Source organism: Oncorhynchus nerka, linkage group LG5 (genome assembly GCF_034236695.1).
Source record: "Oncorhynchus nerka isolate Pitt River linkage group LG5, Oner_Uvic_2.0, whole genome shotgun sequence".
In the NCBI taxonomy this organism is placed as follows: Eukaryota; Metazoa; Chordata; class Actinopteri; order Salmoniformes; family Salmonidae; genus Oncorhynchus; species Oncorhynchus nerka.
Genome location: NC_088400.1, coordinates 15,657,992 through 15,683,976, shown reverse-complemented (window position 1 = coordinate 15,683,976; position 25,985 = coordinate 15,657,992). Strand labels below are relative to the sequence as shown.

General features: G+C 48.3%; 1 protein-coding gene and 1 long non-coding RNA gene across 2 annotated transcripts; one reads left to right on the top strand and one right to left on the bottom strand.

Annotated features, from left to right (window-relative positions):
* Positions 1–1,057: 1,057 nt before the first annotated feature.
* On the bottom strand, positions 1,058–3,549 carry nek12 (NIMA-related kinase 12). The gene is made up of 4 exons (XM_029646324.2): positions 2,395–3,549; positions 2,053–2,286; positions 1,719–1,916; positions 1,058–1,642 (listed from the first exon to the last, which is right to left on the bottom strand). The coding sequence occupies exons 1-4, from the start codon at positions 3,398–3,400 to the stop codon at positions 1,539–1,541; spliced, it is 1,542 nt and encodes a 513-aa protein (XP_029502184.1). The 5' UTR covers positions 3,401–3,549; the 3' UTR covers positions 1,058–1,538.
* Positions 3,550–3,833: 284 nt separating this feature from the next.
* LOC115117823 (uncharacterized) lies at positions 3,834–20,130 on the top strand. Its single transcript, XR_003861743.2, has 4 exons — positions 3,834–4,182; positions 4,313–4,454; positions 9,190–9,351; positions 17,214–20,130. It is a non-coding gene; the product is annotated as an uncharacterized LOC115117823 (long non-coding RNA).
* Positions 20,131–25,985: the final 5,855 nt, after the last annotated feature.

The window sequence follows — 25,985 nt, the reverse complement described above, 5'->3', positions numbered from 1 at the left end:
CCTGGTGAGACAAAACCACGACTCGTCAGTGAAGAGCACTTTTTGCCAGTCCTGTCTGGTCCAGCGACGGTGGGTTTGTGCCCACAGGCGACATTTTTGCCGGTGATGACCTGCCTTACAACAGGCCTGCAAGCCCTCAGTCTAGCCTCTCTCAGCCTATTGCAGACAGTCTGAGCACTGATGGAGGTTCCTGGTATAACTCAGGCAGTTGTTGCCATCCTGTACCTGTCCCTGTGCAGGTTTTTTATTTTTTATTTTTTTATTTTACCTTTATTTAACCAGGCAAGTCAGTTAAGAACACATTCTTATTTTCAATGACAGCCTGGGAACAGTGGGTTAACTGCCTGTTCAGGGGCAGAACGACAGATTTGTACCTTGTCAGCTCGGGGGTTTGAACTCACAACCTTCCGCTTACTAGTCCAACGCTCTAACCACTAGGCTACGCTGCCGCCCCGGTGTTCTTACACGTGGTCTACCACTGCGAGGGCGATCAGCTATCCGCCCTGTGGTTTTGGTGTTTTTTTGTAGCGCTGTCTTAGGCGTCTCACAGTACGGACATTGCAATTTATTGCCCTGGCCATATCTGCAGTCCTCATGCCTCCCTGCAGCATGCCTAAGGCACGTTCACGCAGATGAGCAGGGACCCTGGGCATCTTTCTTTTGGTGTTTTTCAGAGTCAGTAGAAAGGTCTCATAACTGTGACCTTAATTGCCTACCGTCTGTAAGCTGTGAGTGTCTTAACGACTGTTCCACAGGTGCATGTTCATTAATTGTTTATGGTTCATTCAACAAGCATGGGAAACAGTGTTTAAACCCTTTACAATGAAGATCTGTGAAGTTATTTTGATTTTTTCAAATTATCTTTGAAAGACAGGGTCCTGAAAAAGGGACGTTTCTTTTTTTGCTGAGTTTAGCATATTGCCAAACATTTCAGTAAAAATGAATGTGATTTCTTCTTCAGTAGTACATGAAGTAAAACATTGAGACAACATAGAAATGCATTTACATGGAATTCATTAAATAGATAAATAAGGAAAGTTTCTACTTGACATCGTAAGTGAATCCATTTTCTTTATTTTTCAAGGCAGTTCCACTGCCTCTCCAGGAGGGAACCAACAAAAACCCCTTCAAATTTCTGCTTACTTCACTTCAAGGTATTTTGAAGGAGGGTGTTCTCACAGTCTTACCCACAGATGTTCACACTTCAAGGTGGTATCTCCTTTAATCTTTTAACTTGTTACCGGTGTCATGAAACCTCAAATCAGTTTGGGCTGTGAACTGCCACAGCAACTCAGGGTATTTTCCCCTCCACAGTTTCAATGAAAAGCCTGATAGCACCCTCTTCTGTTTACAATGTTATGAACCATGATGGATGACAAATCATTCCCCAACATAAACTTGCTGCATTGTAGGCCTACAGGTAATGTCATGGTGCATTAGAAGTCCAGGTTTGGAGGTTGGTTCTACCATTTAATTTTTTTTAACACAGTTTACCCTCTTGGTTGAGAGTGAATATGAGATTGCAGTTTTCCAGATGGTCAGGTCCCCAGTGTGTGTTTAAAGTGTGGCTGCTGGTCTTCAGGGCTGAGACCGTTCTCAAAGTGTTCGCTGATTTGCTCGTAGAGAGAGGGGCCGATGCCCTCTGCAATGACACACATAGACAATCAACAACACACACACACACATACACACACACACACACACACACACACACTTACCCATGATATAGCTGTCTCTCAGAGTCTTCAGTGTGACAGCCACACCCCCTGCGTCCCTCAGCTGAAACTCCTCCCCATCACCCTCTGCAGAAAGCTCCAGAGCAGCGCCGGCATAGTGGACCACCATCATCACATCCTCGTCTTCCTCCTCCTCAAAGTCATCAGGGTACTCACTAGGGTCCTCCACTTCAGGGGTCACTGTACACAGACGTAAATGGTTGATTAAAGTACTGAAATGTAACCTTGATAGTGGATTATCTATGAGGATCAAGCACACAGCTTTTGAGTGAGCAACACATTGTTTATTAGACCTAATTGTTTCTATCAGATTTACCATTAGCGTCCATAGAGACATCCTCCGTGACAGAGTTAAAAGTTGTAGAGGTTGCCTCGTCCTCTCTGTGTTCCTCTGTGGAAGACAAGCTGTTGTCGTCATCAAAGTCCTCAGAGTAGTCAGACTGGCCTACGCTGACCACATCACCCTCTACCTCCTCATTATCACTGGGACAGGGCTCTGTACTGTCCCCCTCCTCTTCCCCTGTATAGGAAGGTGTGAGCAGAAGTGGTCCTGAGAGAGAGAGAGATCGAGAGAGATAGTGTCACACAAGCACCAAAGACAGCATATAAACACAATAGGGCCTAAACAATGCAAGAGTTAAGCATGTAATCAGAGTACCAGAGTTACTGTCACTGCTGCTGTCCTCCTTCCATTCTGCAGTCACGGCCATGCTCTTATCTGCAGGTGAACTCACAGAGCCAGATGTTCTCACACACTCACAGACCCAACTAGAGAGGGGTATGGATCTGGAGTCTACATTATCATACACTGCTAACTCTATCTCCCTGCGCTTGACAAACTCTCTGAGATGTTCCCGTACATAGATCATGTCCAGTATGGCTCCAGCACTAGGTCTGTCCTCAGGCACCGGACAGAGCAGTATCTGGACCAGAGGGGTGATGCTGTCTGAGTAGGTCTGGGGAACAGGGCTGTACTCTCCTCTGATGATCTTAGAGAGCAGACTGAGCAGGTTGGAGGCAGCAAACGGCGGTCTGAGAGAACAGATCTCATACAGCAAGCATCCCAGTGCCCAGACATCAGACTTAGAACTGTATGGGACGTCCTGACACAGCTCTGGACTCAGGTAGCTGGGGGTACCAACACAGGTACGCGCCATATCCACTGTGTTGGTCATTATCTTGGATATCCCAAAGTCCCCCACCTTTACCACGCCTCTCTTAGTTAGAAGCACATTGGAGGTTTTGATGTCCCGGTGGAGGATTCTAGCTGAGTGAATGTAGCTGACTGCCATGGTAACCTGTACAAACCACTCCATTATCATCCACTCTGGGAAATAGTCCCCTGTCTTTCTCTCCTTGACTTTGTCATCCAGTGTCCCTCCATCACAGTAGTCCATGACTATATAGATGTATCCATCATTTGAGTCAAAGAGAGCCTCACTGCAGGTCACTATGTGAGGGTGATTCAGCTTCCTGATGATTTCAGCTTCTTGTAGGATGGCCTCTTTGGTCTTTGTTTTGCGAGAGTCGTCTGCTTGTATTCTTTTCACTGCATGCAGTCTCTGAGACTCCGCGTGTTTCATCAGGAATACTTCTGCTGCTCCACCTCTTCCCAGACACAGAATCTTCTTGTACAATTCCATTATCGTTTGTAAAATGTTCATTAGTTATCAGCCATCTCAATGAATGAGATTACATTTTTTTACATTCCATTTCTTGGTGTGAAGTACAAGTATTTGTATCAGAGAAACTCTCGCACAACAAAAACAAAAGTCACCTTGTGTTGTGTCTGATTCCCATAGTAACCGTCTGGCTCAGCCCACTCGGTAAATAACAGGGTTTCTTTATTTGGTCGGAAATGCTGTTGCGTTCAGAAACTTTTCCAGTGAAGCTTAACATTGTAATTTACCCCAAGGAAACCCAGTGAGCACACATCATAAATAGCTTTTAAAAATCAATATGCATTGGAAAACGATTTAATATAAAAACGGTGCGTATAGGAAATTAGTATTGTTCAAAACATCTAAACTGGATGATGCATGCGCAATTTCTCGTTTACTTCCGCGCAGTTTAGCGCACATTTATAAAGCAGAAACATCACGACTACGCGTGTCTTGTAGTAGATGGCTAGCTAGAAGTTATATTTCCAGTTGTCCCATTCGTTTTCTGTAAAGGGTATTTTCAAGAATGCCACCTAAGGGGAAAGGTGCCAAGGAAGGGGGGAAGGTGCCAAGGGAGGCAAAGGTTACTTTATTCATCACTAAATCGACTAGGCATGTTGAATTGAAAAACATGCTAACTTTACAACACAGCCGGTGTGTAGCAGCTAGGCAGCCATCTCCATGTTAGTCATGTTATTATGTTGAACGTTATCATTCAGGTGGAGCTGCTGCAGGGGGTGGAGAAAAGGAAGAGAAGACGATAAAAAGAAGGCACTTCTGTTAAGGTAGGTAGCGAGATAGCTAGTCTATGTTACACCATACTGTAATGTCTTTGGCTACAGTGTGTACTCATGTGAGCATAGACGGCTAGCTAAATTGACTAGTTATGTTGTTTTAATGTATTCCCCATGTCAGACATATCCTGTGTGAGAAACATGGTAAATGCATGGAGGCGATGGAGAAACTGAAGTCCGGGTTTCGCTTCAGTGAAGTGGCCTTTCCAGTACAGTGAAGACAACGCCAGACAAGGGGTACGAGAGCCTTTCCCATGCTAACGGTAACTAACATACATTCACCTTTACGATCTCTCGTGTATTGGTTTATTATGGTAGTGTAATGTATTGGTTTATCATGTAGTTGAATAGGGTGATGTCTGTTAGTATCCAAAAGAACCACTAGATGGCATCCTCCGTCTTGCTGTCTATCACTTGTTAATTTTTCAATAATATTGTTCAGATGGGAAAACTTGGAGGTGTATTCATTAGTCGCAGACTGTTGCAAATCTTTTGGTCTGTTGCAAAATGTTCTGCAACGTAAACTTTACTCTAGGAACTAGAGGTCGACCGATTTTGATTTTTCAACGCCGATACAGATTAATAGGCCAATTTGATTTATTTGTAATAATGACAATTATAACAATACTGAATGAACACTTATTTTAACTTAATGTAATACAGCAACAAAATCAATTTAGCTTCAAATACTGAAACATGTTCAATTTGGTTTAAATAATGCAAAAACAGTGTTGGAGAAGAAAGTAAAAGTGCAATATGTGCCATATAAAAAAGCTAACGTTTCAGTTCCTTGCTCAGAACATGAGAACATATGAAAGCTTGTGGTTCCTTTTAACATGAGTCTTCAATATTCCCAGGTAAGAAGTTTTAGGTTGTAGTTATTATAGGACTTTCTCTATACCATTTGTATTTCATTAACCTTTGACTATTGGCTGTTCTTACAGGCACAATAGTATTGCTAGTGTAATAGTATAGCTTCCGTCCCTCTCCTCGCCCCGAACCAAGGACACATCGACAACAGCCACCCTCGAAGCAGCGTTACCCATTGCTCTACAAAAGCCACGGGGAAGGAGAACAACTACTTCAAGGTCTCAGTGCGAGTGACGTCACCGATTGAAACGCGGGGGGGGTGAGAAGGATTACTTTATCCTATCCTAGGTATTCCTTAAAGAGGTGGGATTTCAGGTGTCTCCGGAAGGTGGTGATTGACTCCGCTGTCCTGGCGTCGTGAGGGAGTTTGTTCCACCATTGGGGGGCCAGAGCAGCGAACAGTTTTGACTGGGCTGAGCGGGAACTGTACTTCCTCAGTGGTAGGGAGGCGAGCAGGCCAGAGGTGGATGAACGCAGTGCCCTTGTTTGGGTGTAGGGCCTGATCAGAGCCTGGAGGTACTGAGGTGCCGTTCCCCTCACAGCTCCGTAGGCAAGCACCATGGTCTTGTAGCGGATGCGAGCTTCAACTGGAAGCCAGTGGAGAGAGCGGAGGAGCGGGGTGACGTGAGAGAACTTGGGAAGGTTGAACACCAGACGGGCTGCGGCGTTCTGGATGAGTTGTAGGGGTTTAATGGCACAGGCAGGGAGCCCAGCCAACAGCGAGTTGCAGTAATCCAGACGGGAGATGACAAGTGCCTGGATTAGGACCTGCGCCGCTTCCTGTGTGAGGCAGGGTCGTACTCTGCGGATGTTGTAGAGCATGAACCTACAGGAACGGGCCACCGCCTTGATGTTATTTGAGAACGACAGGGTGTTGTCCAGGATCACGCCAAGGTTCTTAGCGCTCTGGGACGAGGACACAATGGAGTTGTCAACCGTGATGGCGAGATCATGGAACGGGCAGTCCTTCCCCGGGAGGAAGAGCAGCTCCGTCTTGCCGAGGTTCAGCTTGAGGTGATGATCCGTCATCCACACTGATATGTCTGCCAGACATGCAGAGATGCGATTCGCCACCTGGTCGTCAGAAGGGGAAAGGAGAAGATTAATTGTGTGTCGTCTGCATAGCAATGATAGGAGAGACCATGTGAGGTTATGACAGAGCCAAGTGACTTGGTGTATAGCGAGAATAGGAGAGGGCCTAGAACAGAGCCCTGGGGACACCAGTGGTGAGAGCACGTGGTGAGGAGACGGATTCTCGCCACGCCACCTGGTAGGAGCGACCTGTCAGGTAGGACGCAATCCAAGCGTGGGCCGCGCCGGAGAGATGCCCAACTCGGAGAGGGTGGAGAGGAGGATCTGATGGTTCACAGTATCGAAGGCAGCCGATAGGTCTAGAAGGATGAGAGCAGAGGAGAGAGAGTTAGCTTTAGCAGTGCGGAGCGCCTCCGTGATACAGAGAAGAGCAGTCTCAGTTGAATGACTAGTCTTGAAACCTGACTGATTTGGATCAAGAAGGTCATTCTGAGAGAGATAGCGGGAGAGCTGGCCAAGGACGGCACGTTCAAGAGTTTTGGAGAGAAAAGAAAGAAGGGATACTGGTCTGTAGTTGTTGACATCGGAGGGATCGAGTGTAGGTTTTTTCAGAAGGGGTGCAACTCTCGCTCTCTTGAAGACGGGAGGGACGTAGCCAGCGGTCAGGGATGAGTTGATGAGCGAGGTGAGGTAAGGGAGAAGGTCACCGGAGATGGTCTGGAGAAGAGAGGAGGGGATAGGGTCAAGCGGGCAGGTTGTTGGGCGGCCGGCCGTCACAAGACGCGAGATGTCATCTGGAGAGAGAGGGGAGAAAGAGGTCAGAGCACAGGGTAGGGCAGTGTGAGCAGAACCAGCGGTGTCGTTTGACTTAGCAAACGAGGATCGGATGTCGTCGACCTTCTTTTCAAAATGGTTGACGAAGTCATCTGCAGAGAGGGAGGAGGGGGGGGGAGGGGGAGGAGGATTCAAGAGGGAGGAGAAGGTGGCAAAGAGCTTCCTAGGGTTAGAGGCAGATGCTTGGAAATTAGAGTGGTAGAAAGTGGCTTTAGCAGCAGAGACAGGAGGAAAATGTAGAGAGGAGGGAGTGAAAGGATGCCAGGTCCGCAGGGAGGCGAGTTTTCCTCCATTTCCGCTCGGCTGCCCGGAGCCCTGTTCTGTGAGCTCGCAATGAGCTAGCTAGCTAGCCCTTTCACATCGGTTACACCAGCCTAGTCTCGGGAGTTGATAGGCTTGAAGTCATAAACAGCTCAATGCTTGAAGCATTGCGAAGAGCTGCTGGCAAACGTAGGAAAGTGCTGTTTGAATGAATGCTTACGAGTCTGCTGCTGCCTTTCACCGCTCAGTCGGACTGCTCTATCAAATCAGACTTAATTATAATATAATAACCCACAGAAATACGAGTCTTAGGTCATTAATATGGTCAAATCCGGAACCTATCATTTTGAAAACAAAACATTTATTCTTTCAGTGAAATACGGTACCATTCTGTATTTTATCTAACGGGTGGCATCCCTAAGTCTAAATATTGGTGTTACATTGCACAACCTTCAATGTTATGTCATAATTATGTACAATTCTTGCAAATTAATTAGGGTCTTTGTTAGGAAGGAATGGTCTTCACATAGTTCGCAACGAGCCAGGCGGCCCAAACTGCTGCATATACCCTGACTCTGCTTGCACGGAACGCAAGAGAAGTGACACAATTTCCCTAGTTAAAAGAAATTCATGTTAGCAGGCAATATTAACTAAATATGCAGGTTTAAAAATATATACTTCTGTATTGATTTTAAAGGCTTTGATGTTTATGGTTAGGTACATTGGTGCAACGACAGTGCTTTTTTTGCGAATGCTCTTGTTAAATCATCACCCGTTTGGCGAAGTAGGCTGTGATTCAATGATAAATTAACAGGCACCACATCGATTATATGCAACGCAGGACAAGCTAGATAAACTAGTAATATCATCAACCATGTGTAGTTAACTAGTGATTATGATAAGATGTTTTTTTATAAGATACGTTTAATGCTAGCTAGCAACGTACCGTGGCTTCTTGCTGCACTCGCGTAACAGGTAGTTAGCCTGCCACGCAGTCTCCTCGCGGAGTGCAATATAATCAGCCACAATCGGTGTCCAAAAATGCCGATTACCGATTTGTTATGAAATTGGCCCTAATTAATCGTCCATTCCGATTAATCGGTCGACCTCTACTAGGAACCAAACAGACGCCAAGGCAACAAAGCGGGAGGGTCTAGAAGAAAAAGAAACGCACACCTATTTAGGCGAGGTGCTGGCTAGCGGAGTAGAAAACTTTAAAATAAAGGAGAGCCGCACACTCTAGGAGCTCGGATGCAAAAATGTAATAGCCAACGTTTCAACAGCCAAGCTGTCTTCATCAGGGTATAATCACAAACACTGCAGGATGACTCGTTTATATAGTGTCAAAAGACACACAGGTGTCGTAATCATGGCCAAGTGTGGCCTAATATCATTGGTTAATTCTCAAATGTTAAAATGGCATACAAAGAACAGCATACAAAAAACGAATGGATAGCATACGATCATAGATTCATATTAGACTACAAAAGCTTACAAACGATTACAATCACAAGAATGGCTTCAGATCAAAGTCTAGATTGAAAGATTGAGATTTACTATGCAATCTGATACACATCAAATCAGTTTTCTTGATCTTCTGATTTTGTGTGAAGATAATGTTCGAAACACTGATCTTTACAGGAAACCTACTGATCGTAACAGTTTGAGGGCTGATAGTTGTCACCCACTTCCCTTGAAAAATAGTTTGCCCTACAGCCAATTCTGTCGAATCAAAATCAGATTTCGATAGAAATATGGCTGAGACGCAAAGAAAATTCAAGGAGAGGGGGTACAAAAATGATCAGATTAATATTGCCATTGAGAAAATCCAAAACAAAACGAGACATAAACTTTTTCAAGGTCAGTCTCGCAAAAAGACGCATTCTTGCGTTCCCCCGGCTTTCAGGTGTATTTTGCAACAGTGTCTGTCTTATGAATAAACCCCTGTTTTAGCCTTTGTGACTGTGGCAATATTGACTGCTGTTATCCTGGTTGTGTCAGGGTGATCTGGGCTAGATGACAAGAGGTTCTATGACTGGACCCTTCCAGGATGCTGCCTTCGCCCTACCCAACAGCACCATGGATCCATTTACACAGACCCTCCCATCAAGACCAAGTCTGGCTACCACATCATCATGGTGGAAGGAAAGAAATGACCTGAAGGTAAGATCCACTACTCTTCACGGTGTCACTAACCGGCTCGTAGCCCGTAACAAACAGGGAGATAACATGGAGATCAAGGAATAACAAATATATTAAATATATATACACCGCTCAAAAAAATTTAAGGGAACACTTAAACAACACAATGTAACTCCAAGTCAATCACACTTCTGTGAAATCAAACTGTCCACTTAGGAAGCAACACTGATTGACAATACATTTCACATGCTGTTGTGCAAATGGAATAGACAACAGGTGGAAATTATAGGCAATTAGCAAGACACCCCCAATAAAGGAGTGGTTCTGCAGGTGGTGACCACAGACCACTTCTCAGTTCCTATGCTTCCTGGCTGATGTTTTGGTCACTTTTGAATGCTGGCGGTGCTTTCACTCTAGCGGTAGCATGAAACGGAGTCTACAACCCACACAAGTGGCTCAGGTAGTGCAACTCATCCAGGATGGCACATCAATGCGAGCTGTGGCTAGAAGGTTTGCTGTGTCTGTCAGTGTAGTGTCCAGAGCATGGAGGCGCTACCAGGAGACAGGCCAGTACATCAGGAGATGTGGAGGAGGGCAACAACCCAGCAGCAGGACCGCTACCTCCGCCTTTGTGCAAGGAGGAGCACTGCCAGAGCCCTGCAAAATGACCTCCAGCAGGCCACAAATGTGCATGTGTCTGCTCAAATGGTCAGGAACAGACTCCATGAGGGTGGTATGAGGGCCCGATGTCCACAGGTGGGGGTTGTACTTACAGCTCAACACCGTGCAGGACGTTTGGCATTTGCCAGAGAACACCAAAATTGGCAAATTCGCCACTGGCGCCCTGTGCTCTTCACAGATGAAATCAGGTTCACACTGAGCACATGTGACAGAGTCTGGAGACGCTGTGGAGAACGTTCTGCTGCCTGCAACATCCTCCAGCATGACCGGTTTGGCGGTGGGTCAGTCATGGTGTGGGGTGGCATTTCTTTGGGGGGCTGCACAGCCCTCCATGTGCTCGACAGAGGTAGCCTGACTGCCATTAGGTACCGAGATGAGATCCTCAGACCCCTTGTGAGACCATATGCTGGTGCGGTTGGCCCTGGGTTCCTCCTAATGCAAGACAATGCTAGACCTCATGTGGCTGGAGTGTGTCAGCAGTTCCTGCAAGAGGAAGGCGTTGATGCTATGGACTGGCCCGCCCGTTCCCCAGACCTGAATCCGATTGAGCACATCTGGGACATCATGTCTCGCTCTAGTCCAGGTCTGGGAGGAGATCCCTCAGGAGACCATCCGCCACCTCATCAGGAGCATGCCCAGGCATTGTAGGGAGGTCATACAGGCACGTGGAGGCCACACACACTACTGAGCCTCATTTTGACTTGTTTTAAGGACATTATATCAAAGTTGGATCAGCCTGTAGTGTGGTTTTCCACTTTAATTTTGAGTGTGACTCCAAATCCAGACCTCCATGGGTTGATACATTTGATTTCCATTGATAATTTTTGTGTGATTTTGTTGTCAGCACATTCAACTATGTAAAGAAAAAAGTATTTAAAAAGAATATTTCATTCATTCAGATCTAGGATGTGTTATTTTAGTGTTCCCTTAATTTTTTTGAGCAGTGTATTATTAGTTATATTAAGTTAATATATTATTAGTAAACTATATACAATTAACAATGGTGTGTAATCAGTAGTATAAGTTAGTGGGTGTGTGCATAATGTTGATAATAAGGGGTGTTGAGGTGCCAAAACAAACAAGCCACAACCCCAAAAAAATAACAGTGTGGAGATGGTCTCCTCAATGAATGGAGGAAAGTTGTATTTATCACCGAGCCACACCCGAGCCCAGGTGTGTCCCATTTCACTGACGACCCTCCCGGCTCCGCCCACCGACATCCTATTAAGGAAAACGAGAGCAAAGAGAAAGAACGGCAGACAGAGTGGGAGGGTCGTCACACCTGACATTGGGGCACTGCGTTCTCTCCGAGGCGATGGCACAATCGATCATTTAATTTCTCTGCCTGCCCTTCTTCAGTTGTTGCATCATTTTTTTCATGTCCTAGTAATGACACAACAAAAGCTACCAATGAAATGCTCTGTAAAGAGAGACAGACGAATAAGTCTTGGGTGGTGCAGCGGTCTAAGGCACTGCATCTCAGTGCTAGAGGTGTCACTACAGACCCTGGTTCAATTCCAGGCTGTATCACAACCAGCCGTGATAGGGAGTCCCATAGGGTGGTGCTCAATTGGCCCAGTGTCGTTTGGGTTTGGCTGGGGTATGATGTCATTGTAAATAAGAATTTGTTCTTAACTGACTTGCCTAGTTAAATAAAGGTTAAAAATAAACTAAAAATGTACTCCTGTACATAAAAGGACACACAGGGGCCTCCCGAGTGGCGCAGTGGTCTAAGAGTTGTGCCACTAGAGATTTTGGGTTTGAGTCCAGGCTCTGCCACAGCCGACCGCGACCGGGAGACCCATGGGGCGGCGCACAATTGGCCCAGCGTCGTCCGAGTTAGGGGAGGGTTTGGCCGGCAGGAATGTCCTGGACACAGGCTAATAAGATGTATGTACTCCTGTCTGTACATAAAGGGTGGTGAAATGTGTACACTGCTGGTCAATTAAACATTGTAAATGTCCAGGGGTGAAATTAGATTTCATTTCTTACCGGTATGGGACACCCAAGTGAGAGCACAGGTTTTTTTTGAATACTACAAACAATACAGGATATCCTACTCTGCGGTCACTGACAAACAGATCAATAAAAACAATGTTGTCTGATCCATATAATTGGCCTACGAGAAGGGAGACAAATAAAAAATGGCGTCCGTCTAATTATTGTCCAAAAACAGTGTCACTCTGTCACTGACCCAATGATAAAGATAGTGAATATGCACATTCACTGGGGATATGGCCGGTGTTCTCCGCTGGTGCCAGATAAGATAAGCTACTGTTCGCTCAACTAAGATAAGAATATTGAAAAGACAGATTGGAGTGTTTTCATTGTCATAGCTTTACAGCAATAGCCATTTGCTTTCCAAACAGTTTTTCTGTGATTTGTATTTTTAAATATTGCGATATGCCTGGCTGAGTCTGCTTTTCACTGACGGTCGCAACTCAACAATCATCTAAGCGCAACATGTAATGTGTTGGTCCCATGTTTCATGAGCTTAATTAAAAGATCCCAGAAAATGTCCATACGCACAAAAGGTTTATTTCTCTCAAATGTGGGCACAAATTGGTTTACATGTTATCCACATGTTATCCGTTGTCAAGATGATCCATCCACCTGACAGGTGTGGCATATCAAGAAGCTGATTAAATGGCATGGTCATTACACAGGTGCACCTTGCGCTGGGGACAATAAAAGGCCACTCTAAAATGTGAAGTTTTGTCACACAACATAATGCCACAGATGTCTCAAGTGTTGATGGAGTGTGCAATTAGCATGTTGACTGCAGGAATGTCCACCAGAGCTGTTGACAGAGAATGTAATGTTCATTTCTCTACCATAAGCCGCCTCCAACGTTGTTTTAGAGAATTTTGCAGTACGTCCAACCGGCCTCACACCCGTAGACCATGTGTAACCACGCCAGTCCAGGACCTTCATCTGGCTTCTTCGCCTGCGGGATCGTCAGTGAGGGAGCTGAGGAGTATTTCTGTCTGTAAAGCGCTTTAGTGGGGAAAAATTAATTCTGATTGGCTGGGCCTGGCTCCCTAGTTAGTTGGTCTATACCCTCTCAGGCCTGCCCATGGCTGCACCCCTGTCCAGTCATGTGAAATCCATAGATTAGGACTTAATGTATTTATTTAAATGTACTGATTTCCTTATATGAACTGTAATTCAGCAAAATCTTTTAAATTCTTGCATGTTGCGTTGATATTTTTGTTCAGTATATTTCAGTGGTCACCAACCTTTTCTGAGTCTCTCCCTACTCAAGTGCAGTTAGGGTATATTAACTACAGAGTCAGAGCATTTATCCCAAGACCAATGCAGTGTGATCATTGTAAAGCTTTTGGTCATGTATCAAGTGTTTGCAGAAGGGAGAAGCAGAGATCATCATATGTGTTATAAAAGTGATGAATATGTGACATGTTGGAATTGCGGTGGAAGCCATGAAGCCATGAAGCCAGGGAAGCCATGAAGCCAGGGAACCATGAAGCCAGGGAACCATGAAGCCAGGGAAGCCAGGGAAGCCATGAAGCCAGGGAACCATGAAGCCAGGGAAGCCATGAAGCCAGGGAAGCCATGAAGCCAGGGAAGCCATGAAGCCAGGGAAGCCATGAAGCCAGGGAAGCCATTAAGCCAGAGTCCATGGTGCTGGATAGACCTTCACTGCAGGCTGCAGATGTTTCCTTTCACCAGCAGGATCCTGACATTTTAAAGGTTAAGAAGGTGGACTTTGTGGCCTTTATAGCTGTGGTGATTAATGACATTGCAAAGGTGGAGAGAAGGTCCAGGAAGATAGAAATCATAGTGGATGCGGCGGAGCGGTTCCTGGAGTTACATGGAACTACAGCCGTACCACCCTCTCAGGTCCTAGAGCCGTACCACCCTCTCAGGTCCTAGAGCCGTACCACCCTCTCAGGTCCTAGAGCCGTACCACCCTCTCAGGTCCTAGAGCCGTACCACCCTCTCAGGTCCTAGAGCCGTACCACCCTCTCAGGTCCTAGAGCCGTACCACCCTCTCAGGTCCTAGAGCCGTACCACCCTCTCAGGTCCTAGAGCCGTACCACCCTCTCAGGTCCTAGAGCCGTACCACCCTCTCAGGTCCTAGAGCCTGAGAAGAAGTGGGAGTTTGTTTTGGCAGTGTACTATTTTTATTATGGTGGATTAAGTTAGTTTCACAATTACGTATGGATTTATTTATTTTTTGGGGGGTTTCAACCCTTACAGTTGGTGGCGACAACACACCTTTTTGGGTTGTAGTCTGCCATAAAACCCACAGAAGAAGAATTGCGGGCCCTTCCGAATGTAGGCTATATGATTCAGAACAATCCACAGCTTCTTTTTAGGAAGCTACTGATCCTCTGGCCAAATCATGCTTTATGCTGTAGTAGACTATTTTAGGAGTCAGCTAATTAGGCTATATCATTTTGCCAATTCAGTTTACTTTAGGGAAAGCTCAGCTTCCCCTAGTCTTATGGGGACAACGCCTATGCATTTTAATGTGGCAGAAACACAACCAGTCATGATGTTTTCATCTGATTGTCAAACAATCACTTAAGAAAGACGCTCCTGTAGGCTACCTGTGCACATTAGTTCACTCAGAAAATAATTCCAGCATCCAAACCCCAACAGTGCGCTGTGCACCAACAATGTGATGAATGGAAACAGACAGCTGCTATTAAACACCTAGGTGTATTGTAATGACATTCTGGGATTGTCATTAGGCCTCCACGGTTGTCCACACGTGCCTCGGCCACTCATCAAAATGTAGTGTTCTACTCGAACCAAAATGCAATTGGGGTATTATACCACCTAGTTTCCAACCAATAAGCACATTTTTCATGCAGTTGACATGTAGTAATATTACATAATTGTGTAATAGACTATAGTTTTTGGGGCATGTAGTATTATTTGTTTTATCGGTAAACTGTACCCCCACTATTTATTTTGCGGGGACGCCATACTGGACTGTACCGCCTTACTTTCACCCCTGAACAAGTCTGTGAATGAATACCCATTGAGGTGTTTGTTGCAGAAACTTACTTCAGATACAAAGTTGTTCACTGATCTCGGAACATACACGATACAATGAATGTGTTTGATATTACCTCGCTTTTTTATTCATGCAACCAACGGTTTACCACTTAAAATCCAAGTCATTTAATAACCTAAAATGATATCAATTCAATAATATACAACCCCTTTAAAAAAGAACCTAGAAGCGCCAAACAGGAAGTAAGAATCCTGCTTCGCCAGCTCATTGGCCCAGGAATATGGAATCAAATGAGGTATTGTTTCCAGGTTCCCTTACTGGCAGAGATCACAAAAGGTAACTGTCGGTCAATTTGTTCTGGCAAGAGGGATCGACTGCCCGGGCTTGGCAGCTGAAGATAAGGATGTTTCGAGCTTGCCAGGTAAACGGTATTATTTGCTAGCTGGCTACTGTAATCTTAATAAAAGTGTAATCCGTATGCAGATCATTGACATTTCAAATGAGTGGATTCAGCTATTTCAGCCACATCCGTTGCTGACAGTTTTTTATAAAATCAAGCGCACCGCCATGAAATCTCCATAGACAAACATTGGCAGTAGAATAGCCTTACTGAAGAGCTCAGTGACTTTCAACGTGGTTCCGTCAGAGGATGCCGCCTTTCCAACAAGTCAGTGTGTCAAAATTTCTGCCCTGCTAGAGCTGCCCTGTGGAAATGTCTAGGAATAACAGTGGCTCAGCCGTGAAGTGGTAGGCCACCCAAGCTCACAGAACGGGACTTTGTAGTGCTGAAGCGCGTAGAGTGTAAAAAATGATCTGTCCTCGGGTTGCAGCCGAGGACAGATGATTCCTCTGGAAACAACATCAGCAGAAGAACGGTTCATCGGGAGCTTCAAGAAATGGGTTTTCATGGCCAAACAGCCACAGACAAGTCTAAGATCACCATGCACGATGCCAAGTGTCGGCTGGAGTGGCGTAAAGCTCGCTGCCTTTGGACTCTGGAGCAGTGGAAACGAATTCTCTGGAGTGATGAATCACGCTTCAGTCTGACGGACGAATCTGGGTTTGGCGGATGCCAGGAGAATGACGTTTTTTTCCGTTCTCACTTGTAAAAAGTATATTTTAGGCTTAGAAGTTAGAGTAAGGGGTTAAGTTCAGGGTTGGGTAAGGGTTAGAGTAAGGGGTTAAGTTCAGGGTTGGGTAAGGGGTTAAGTTCAGGGTTGGCTAAGGGTTAGAGTAAGGGGTTAAGTTCAGGGTTGGGTAAGGGTTAGAGTAAGGGGTTAAGTTCAGGGTTGGGTAAGGGTTAGAGTAAGGGGTTAAGTTCAGGGTTGGGTATGGGTTAGGGAGAATAGGATGTTGATTGGGAGTCCATTCCCTTTTTAATGGAGCCTCCAGCATGTGACATAACAAGCGGTCTAGAACAGGTAGACAAGAGAATCCCAACCTGACCATCCCTGATATCCAACCTGACCATCCCTGATACCCAACCTAACCATCCCTGATATCCAACCTGACCATCCCTGATACCCAACCTAACCATCCCTGACATCCAACCTGACCATCCCTGATATCCAACCTGACCATCCCTGATATCCAACCTGACCATCCCTGATACCCAACCTAACCATCCCTGATATCCAACCTGACCATTCCTGATACCCAACCTAACCATCCCTGATATCCAACCTGACCATCCCTGACATCCAACCTGACCATCCCTGATATCCAACCTAACCATCCCTGATATCCAACCTGACCGTCCCTGATATCCAACCTGACCGTCCCTGATATCCAACCTAACCATCCCTGATATCCAACCTGACCATCCCTGATATCCAACCTAATCATCCCTAACCATCCCTGATATCCAACCTAACCATCCCTGACATCCAACCTGACCATCCCTGACATCCAACCTGACCATCCCTGACATCCAACCTGACCATCCCTGACATCCAACCTGACCATCCCTGACATCCAACCTGACCATCCCTGACATCCAACCTGACCATCCCTGACATCCAACCTGACCATCCCTGACATCCAACCTGACCATCCCTGACATCCAACCTGACCATCCCTGACATCCAACCTGACCATCCCTGACATCCAACCTGACCATCCCTGACATCCAATCTAACCATCCCTGCTCTTGCTGTTTTCACGAACCCCTTTTTCTTCACATATTAATACCTTTTATTTTCTGTTCCAACATTAGGCCTACTCTATTTGGACTGAGTGGACTAGAACCAGACGGCATCAGCCTAAAGTGAGCCCCTACCTGTCTCTGGATCCTTGGCATCGATAAGGCTCCTCTGCTCATTTCTTCTCAGGTTCTACCTGACACCCTGACCTTTAACCCCTGACCCCCCCCCCCCCCATCCTTTCCTTCCTGCCCTGGTACTACCTCACCGGTCTGGTACTACCTCACCGGTCTGGGGAGAAGAGAACCCAGGCCACATGGGTCAAGGCTCACTCCACCTACTGCCGCTCCGAGGAGCCATACCGCTGTGTAGACCCCTTCCAGAGCTTGGCCACAGAACACTTCCCTGGGAAAGAAACGCTGGTCCAACTGTTCCAGCAAGGTGTGCAGCGCTTTGAGGACTCTTGAGTGTTTAGGGACTGGAGAGGTACTGAGTGAGGAGAACGAGCCCCAGCCAGGTGGGCGTGTGTGGCACTGTGGCGTCTTTAAGAAGGTAACCTACATGCATACACCTGTCATAGTGCTACATACACCTGTCATAATGTTACATACATCTTTAATAATGGTACATACAGGCCTTCCGAGTGGCACGGCTGTCTAAGGCACTGCTGTGTCATAGCCGCCCTTGACTGGGAGACCCATGAGGCTGTGCACAATTGGCCCATCGTCGTCCGGGTTAGGGGAGGGTTTGGCCGGCCGGGATTTCCTTGTCCCATCGTGCTCTAGCGACTCCTTGTGGCATGCCGGGTGCCTGCAAGCTGACTCCGGTCGCCAGCTGGACTGTGTTTCCTCCGCCACATTGGTGTAGCTGGATTCTGGGTTAAGGGAGCAGTGTGTCAGGAATCAGTGCGGCTTGGCAGGGTCTGGTTTCGGAGGACGCATGGCTCTCCACCTTTGCCTCTCCCAAGTCCATAGGGGAGTTGCAGCGATGAGACGACTGTAACTACCAATTGGATACCACAAAATTGGGGAGAAAAAGGGTAAAAGTACAAAAATGTATATAATAATAATGGTACATATACCTGTCATTTTGCTCCTGTAAGTTTCTCTGGATAAGAGCTTCTGCTAAATAACTCAAATGTAAAGGTCATAATGCTACCTTCACCTGTCATAATGCTACCTTCACCTGTCATAATGCTACCTTCACCTGTCATAATGCTACCTTCACCTGTCATAATGCTACCTTCACCTGTCATAATGCTACCTACACCTGTCATAATGCTACCTACACCTGTCATAATGCTACCTACACCTGTCATAATGCTACCTTCACCTGTCATAATGCTACCTTCACCTGTCATAATGCTACCTACACCTGTCATAATGCTACCTACACCTGTCATAATGCTACCTACACCTGTCATAATGCTACCTACACCTGTCATAATGCTACCTACACCTGTCATAATGCTACCTACACCTGTCATAATGCTACCTACACCTGTCATAATGCTACCTACACCTGTCATAATGCTACCTTCACTTGTCATAATGCTACCTACACCTGTCATAATGCTACCTTCACCTGTCATAATGCTACCTTCACCTGTCATAATGCTACCTACACCTGTCATAATGCTACATTCACATGCTAATCGGAACTAGGAAACTCTAAAATGGCCGACTTGCTATTTGGTTGAACGCAGCACGTGTATAACTTCAACCAGTTAGCAAGTCGGAAATGTCAGTTTTCTAGTTCTAACTATCACTAGAACGCAGCAATAATGCCACACACACCCATCACAGTGCCACACACACCCATCACAGTGCCACACACGCCCATCACAGTGCCACACACGCCCTTCACAGTGCCACACACGCCCTTCACAGTGCCACACACGCCCCTCACAGTGCCACACACGCCCCTCACAGTGCCACACACACCCCTCACAGTGCCACACACACCCCTCACAGTGCCACACACACCCCTCACAGTGCCACACACGCCCCTCACAGTGCCACACACGCCCCTCACAGTGCCACACACGCCCCTCACAGTGCCACACACACGCCCCTCACAGTGCCACACACGCCCCTCACAGTGCCACACACACCCTTCACAGTGCTACTTATGCCTATTGTTGCGTTCAGTTCACATGAAGCTCCAAGTCTTGTAAATGTCATCACGGTTTACATAAAACTGCCTCTCTTTGCAACACATTATCTTCACCCAGCTCTAGCTGACCTAAAATAAACAAGGAAGCGCACTATTCCTCTATTCAAATAGGAGGAGAAGATTGTCTGCTAAATGACTCAAATGCAAATAGACTAACAGGTGAGCCTCTGAGATCAGTTTTACCTCTCAGCCCATAATAGTAGATGTTTACATTGGCAGAGGGTGAGGGGATCTTGGATCTGTGCATACTGGCAACATCTAACTCCAGCTATCTCAAGTCTCTCAGCCTATATGGGTGCTTCTGACCCATGAACTCTGACCTTGGATCTATTCTAACCTCTAACCACTGCAGTGAGCAGAACTATATGATCAGCGTTGTTATGTCATGAACAGTGATCACGGCCCTACAGATCATCACAGGCCAATTATGCCATTGATGTATGGTTAAAATGTAATGAAATGACATGTTCATATGAAGACTAACCTGCAAGGATGAAATATGAAACATAATTATTATTGATACATTCTGATATCAAATGGATTGAGATTATAGATTGAATAATTGATAACTGATAGATTTATTTGCATTATCGTTCTCATGGTTATGATGAATAGCTATGATCCTAAATGACTCCATTCTGCTTCATATTGAATTCCTATTGAACTGAATTGCTGAATTACCTCATTAGGTTAATAATGACAATGAATGTTATGATTTAGACTTTTGTGATTATGAATTTGATTGGATACATGTTATTCAGTTTCCTTTGTGATGCAGCACAGACAAACTACCCAGTAAATATGTGGTTAAAGGAATTCCTGCCTCAGTCTCCTCCATTCCTGTCACGTGACCCGTGACCTCCTGTTCACCGTCACTATTGTCAGTCATCCTACCTTTCCAGCTACACACATAGAATCCAATAATCTTTCCCTGTTTGACCGCTAGGTTTTATTGGTATTATGACACCTCCACTGTTGGGCCTTATACAGGCTGTCGTGGCTTTATGATTGCAAATTTGCCTAACAGGATAATAGAAACACATTGTTTAGTCAAATTTCTATACTAACTTTCTAAATGTGGACAAACATCTATGGACAAGTTAAAGGAAACATGGCAATGTCTCGGGTTGTAATGACTTTTCTCTCGCTCTTACCTTCCTTCTCCCTCCTCTAGTTTAACTCCAGAGGTTTGAGATCCCAATGAAGGTCCACCTCAGCACAGAGTGGGTGTGGAAGCCGTTAGGTACCCAGGCTAGTGGGTGTGGAAGCCGTTAGGTACCCAGGCTAGTGGGCGTGGAAGACGTTAGGTACCCAGGCTAGTGGGCGTGGAAGACGTTAGGTACCCAGGCTAGTGGGCGTGGAAGACGTTAGGTACCCAGGCTAGTGGGCGTGGAAGACGTTAGGTACCCAGGCTAGTGGGCGTGGAAGACGTTAGGTACCCAGGCTAGTGGGCGTGGAAGACGTTAGGTACCCAGGCTAGTGGGCGTGGAAGACGTTAGGTACCCAGGCTAGTGGGCGTGGAAGACGTTAGGTACCCAGGCTAGTGGGCGTGGAAGACGTTAGGTACCCAGGCTAGTGGGCGTGGAAGACGTTAGGTACCCAGGCTAGTGGGCGTGGAAGACGTTAGGTACCCAGGCTAGTGGGCGTGGAAGACGTTAGGTACCCAGGCTAGTGGGCGTGGGTGGAATGAATATCCCTAGTAACCAGTTTAAGCGCGTCCCGTTCTACCCTGCATCGTTGTCATTAGGAAAAGATGCTGATGAGTCTTAACTGTAGATGGGGAAATTATTAGTTGGGAAATCAAACTTGAAGTTGATCCAACCTTACAGAAATATTCCGACAGTCAGCGTCTACCTGCCATCCCGACAGTCAGCGTCTACCTGCCATCCCGACAGTCAGCGTCTACCTGCCAGCCCGACAGTCAGCGTCTACCTGCCAGCCCGACAGTCAGCGTCTACCTGCCAGCCCGACAGTCAGCGTCTACCTGCCATCCCGACAGTCAGCGTCTATCCTGCCATCCCGACAGTCAGCGTCTACCTGCCATCCCGACAGTCAGCGTCTACCTGCCATCCCGACAGTCAGCGTCTACCTGCCATCCCGACAGTCAGCGTCTACCTGCCATCCCGACAGTCAGCGTCTACCTGCCATCCCGACAGTCAGCGTCTACCTGCCATCCCGACAGTCAGCGTCTACCTGCCATCCCGACAGTCAGCGTCTACCTGCCATCCCGACAGTCAGCGTCTACCTGCCATCCCGACAGTCAGCGTCTACCTGCCATCCCGACAGTCAGCGTCTACCTGCCATCCCGACAGTCAGCGTCTACCTGCCATCCCGACAGTCAGCGTCTACCTGCCATCCCGACAGTCAGCGTCTACCTGCCATCCCGACAGTCAGCGTCTACCTGCCATCCCGACAGTCAGCGTCTACCTGCCATCCCGACAGTCAGCGTCTGGATCCCGACAGTCAGCGTCTACCTGCCATCCCGACAGTCAGCGTCTACCTGCCATCCCGACAGTCAGCGTCTACCTGCCATCCCGACAGTCAGCGTCTACCTGCCATCCCGACAGTCAGCGTCTACCTGCCATCCCGACAGTCAGCGTCTACCTGCCATCCCGACAGTCAGCGTCAACCTGCCATCCCGACAGTCAGCGTCTACCTGCCATCCCGACAGTCAGCGTCTACCTGCCATTCCGACAGTCAGCGTCTACCTGCCATTCCGACAGTCAGCGTCTACCTGCCATTCCTACAGTCAGCGTCTACCTGCCATTCCGACAGTCAGCGTCTACCTGCCATTCCGACAGTCAGCGTCTACCTGCCATTCCGACAGTCAGCGTCTACCTGCCATTCCGACAGTCAGCGTCTACCTGCCATTCCGACAGTCAGCGTCTGCCATTCCGACCATCTCCTGATCCCGACAGTCAGCGTCTACCTGCCATCCCGACAGTCAGCGTCTACCTGCCATCCCGACAGTCAGCGTCTACCTGCCATCCCGACAGTCAGCGTCTACCTGCCATCCCGACAGTCAGCGTCTACCTGCCATTCCGACAGTCAGCGTCTACCTGCCATTCCGACAGTCAGCGTCTACCTGCCATTCCGACAGTCAGCGTCTACCTGCCATTCCGACAGTCAGCGTCTACCTGCCATTCCGACAGTCAGCGTCTACCTGCCATCCCGACAGTCAGCGTCTACCTGCCATCCCGACAGTCAGCGTCTACCTGCCATCCCGACAGTCAGCGTCTACCTGCCATCCCGACAGTCAGCGTCTACCTGCCATCCCGACAGTCAGCGTCTACCTGCCATCCCGACAGTCAGCGTCTACCTGCCATTCCGACAGTCAGCGTCTACCTGCCATTCCGACAGTCAGCGTCTACCTGCCATTCCGACAGTCAGCGTCTACCTGCCATTCCGACAGTCACGTCTACCTGCCATCAGCGTCTACCTGCCATTCCGACAGTCAGCGTGCCATTCCGACCAGCGCCATTCCGACAGTCAGCGTCTACCTGCCATTCCGACAGTCAGCGTCTACCTGCCATTCCGACAGTCAGCGTCTACCTGCCATTCCGACAGTCAGCGTCTACCTGCCATTCCGACAGTCAGCGTCTACCTGCCATCCCGACAGTCAGCGTCTACCTGCCATCCCGACAGTCAGCGTCTACCTGCCATCCCGACAGTCAGCGTCTACCTGCCATCCCGACAGTCAGCGCCCTGCCATCCCGACAGTCAGCGTCTACCTGCCATCCCGACAGTCAGCGTCTACCTGCCATCCCGACAGTCAGCGTCTACCTGCCATCCCGACAGTCAGTGTCTACCTGCCATCCCGACAGTCAGCGTCTACCTGCCATCCCGACAGTCAGCGTCTACCTGCCATCCCGACAGTCAGCGTCTACCTGCCATCCCGACAGTCAGCGTCTACCTGCCATCCCGACAGTCAGCGTCTACCTGCCATCCCGACAGTCAGCGTCTACCTGCCATCCCGACAGTCAGCGTCTACCTGCCATCCCGACAGTCAGCGTCTACCTGCCATCCCGACAGTCAGCGTCTACCTGCCATCCCGACAGTCAGCGTCTATCCTGCCATCCCGACAGTCAGCGTCTACCTGCCATCCCGACAGTCAGCGTCTACCTGCCATCCCGACAGTCAGCGTCTACCTGCCATCCCGACAGTCAGCGTCTACCTGCCATCCCGACAGTCAGCGTCTACCTGCCATCCCGACAGTCAGCGTCTACCTGCCATCCCGACAGTCAGCGTCTACCTGCCATCCCGACAGTCAGCGTACCTGCCATCCCGACAGTCAGCGTCTACCTGCCATCCCGACAGTCAGCGTCTACCTGCCATCCCGACAGTCAGCGTCTACCTGCCATCCCGACAGTCAGCGTCCTGCCATCCCGACCATCCCGCCATCCCGACAGTCAGCGTCTACCTGCCATCCCGACAGTCAGCGTCTACCTGCCATCCCGACAGTCAGCGTCTACCTGCCATCCCGACAGTCAGCGTCTACCTGCCATCCCGACAGTCAGCGTCTACCTGCCATCCCGACAGTCAGCGTCTACCTGCCATCCCGACAGTCAGCGTCTACCTGCCATCCCGACAGTCAGCGTCTACCTGCCATCCCGACAGTCAGCGTCTACCTGCCATCCCGACAGTCAGCGTCTACCTGCCATCCCGACAGTCAGCGTCTACCTGCCATCCCGACAGTCAGCGTCTACCTGCCATCCCGACAGTCAGCGTCTACCTGCCATCCCGACAGTCAGCGTCTACCTGCCATCCCGACAGTCAGCGTCTACCTGCCATCCCGACAGTCAGCGTCTACCTGCCATCCCGACAGTCAGCGACCTGCCATCCCGACAGTCAGCGTCTACCTGCCATCCCGACAGTCAGCGTCTCCTGCCATCCCGACAGTCAGCGTCTACCTGCCATCCCGACAGTCAGCGTCTACCTGCCATCCCGACAGTCAGCGTCTACCTGCCATCCCGACAGTCAGCGTCTACCTGCCATCCCGACAGTCAGCGTCTACCTGCCATCCCGACAGTCAGCGTCACCTGCCATTCCGACAGTCAGCGTCTACCTGCCATTCCGATCAGCGTCTACCTGCCATTCCGACAGTCAGCGTCTACCTGCCATCCCGACAGTCAGCGTCTACCTGCCATCCCGACAGTCAGCGTCTACCTGCCATCCCGACAGTCAGCGTCTACCTGCCATCCCGACAGTCAGCGTCTACCTGCCATCCCGACAGTCAGCGTCTACCTGCCATTCCGACAGTCAGCGTCTACCTGCCATTCCGACAGTCAGCGTCTACCTGCCATTCCGACAGTCAGCGTCTACCTGCCATTCCGACAGTCAGCGCCTGCCATTCCGTCACGTCTACCTGCCATCCCGACAGTCAGCGTCTACCTGCCATCCCGACAGTCAGCGTTCCGACAGTCAGCGTCTACCTGCCATTCCGACAGTCAGCGTCTACCTGCCATTCCGACAGTCAGCGTCTACCTGCCATTCCGACAGTCAGCGTCTACCTGCCATTCCGACAGTCAGCGTCTACCTGCCATCCCGACAGTCAGCGTCTACCTGCCATCCCGACAGTCAGCGTCTACCTGCCATCCCGACAGTCAGCGTCTACCTGCCATCCCGACAGTCAGCGTCTACCTGCCATCCCGACAGTCAGCGTCTACCTCCCGCCATCCCGACATCCCGACAGTCAGCGTCTACCTGCCATCCCGACAGTCAGCGTCTACCTGCCATTCCGACAGTCAGCGTCTACCTGCCATTCCGACAGTCAGCGTCTACCTGCCTGCCATCCCGACAGTCAGCGTCTACCTGCCATCCCGACAGTCAGCGTCTACCTGCCATCCCGACAGTCATACCTGCCATCCCGACAGTCAGCGTCTACCTGCCATCCCGACAGTCAGCGTCTTGCCATTCCGACAGTCAGCGTCTACCTGCCATTCCGACAGTCAGCGTCTACCTGCCATTCCGACAGTCAGCGTCTACCTGCCATCCCGACAGTCAGCGTCTACCTGCCATCCCGACAGTCAGCGTCTACCTGCCATCCCGACAGTCAGCGTCTACCTGCCATCCCGACAGTCAGCGTCTACCTGCCATTCCGACAGTCAGCGTCTACCTGCCATTCCAACCTAAGCTGTTTGTACCAGATGTATTTTTGAATATCTGTTTATTCTTTCTCTCTGTGTGTTCTGTAAATACGTTGTTGCTCATCAGATTTGGTCAATTATATAGTTCTTCTGCCCTCTAGTGGTAAGATGGCAGTAGTGACATTACTGTGCCTTCCAGAGCTCTCACTTCCCAGTTCCAGGTTATATTTATGAAGAACGTTACATCCATCCATTGAGAAGAGCCAAGTCATATTTTGTTAGACGAAATAAGCATTGAGATTTGAACAATTCGGTTTATTTTACTTTTCAATACATTCTTTCCCTATCAAACATGATATTTGGTTTGTTTTCCTCAGCATATGTCGCACCAAACGTGTCACTATATTATTCGGCATGTTTTCCCCAGGTTAAATGTATTCGTTTGATCTCCAAAACATTATGAATAGTTTAAACCGTATCCGTCTGTGTGCACATTAACTCCACAGAACATGCCGTTCATTAGGCTGCCATAACTTTGCTCACACTCTCTCAGAATGGGAACAGAGGTTTACATCCCACTGTCAT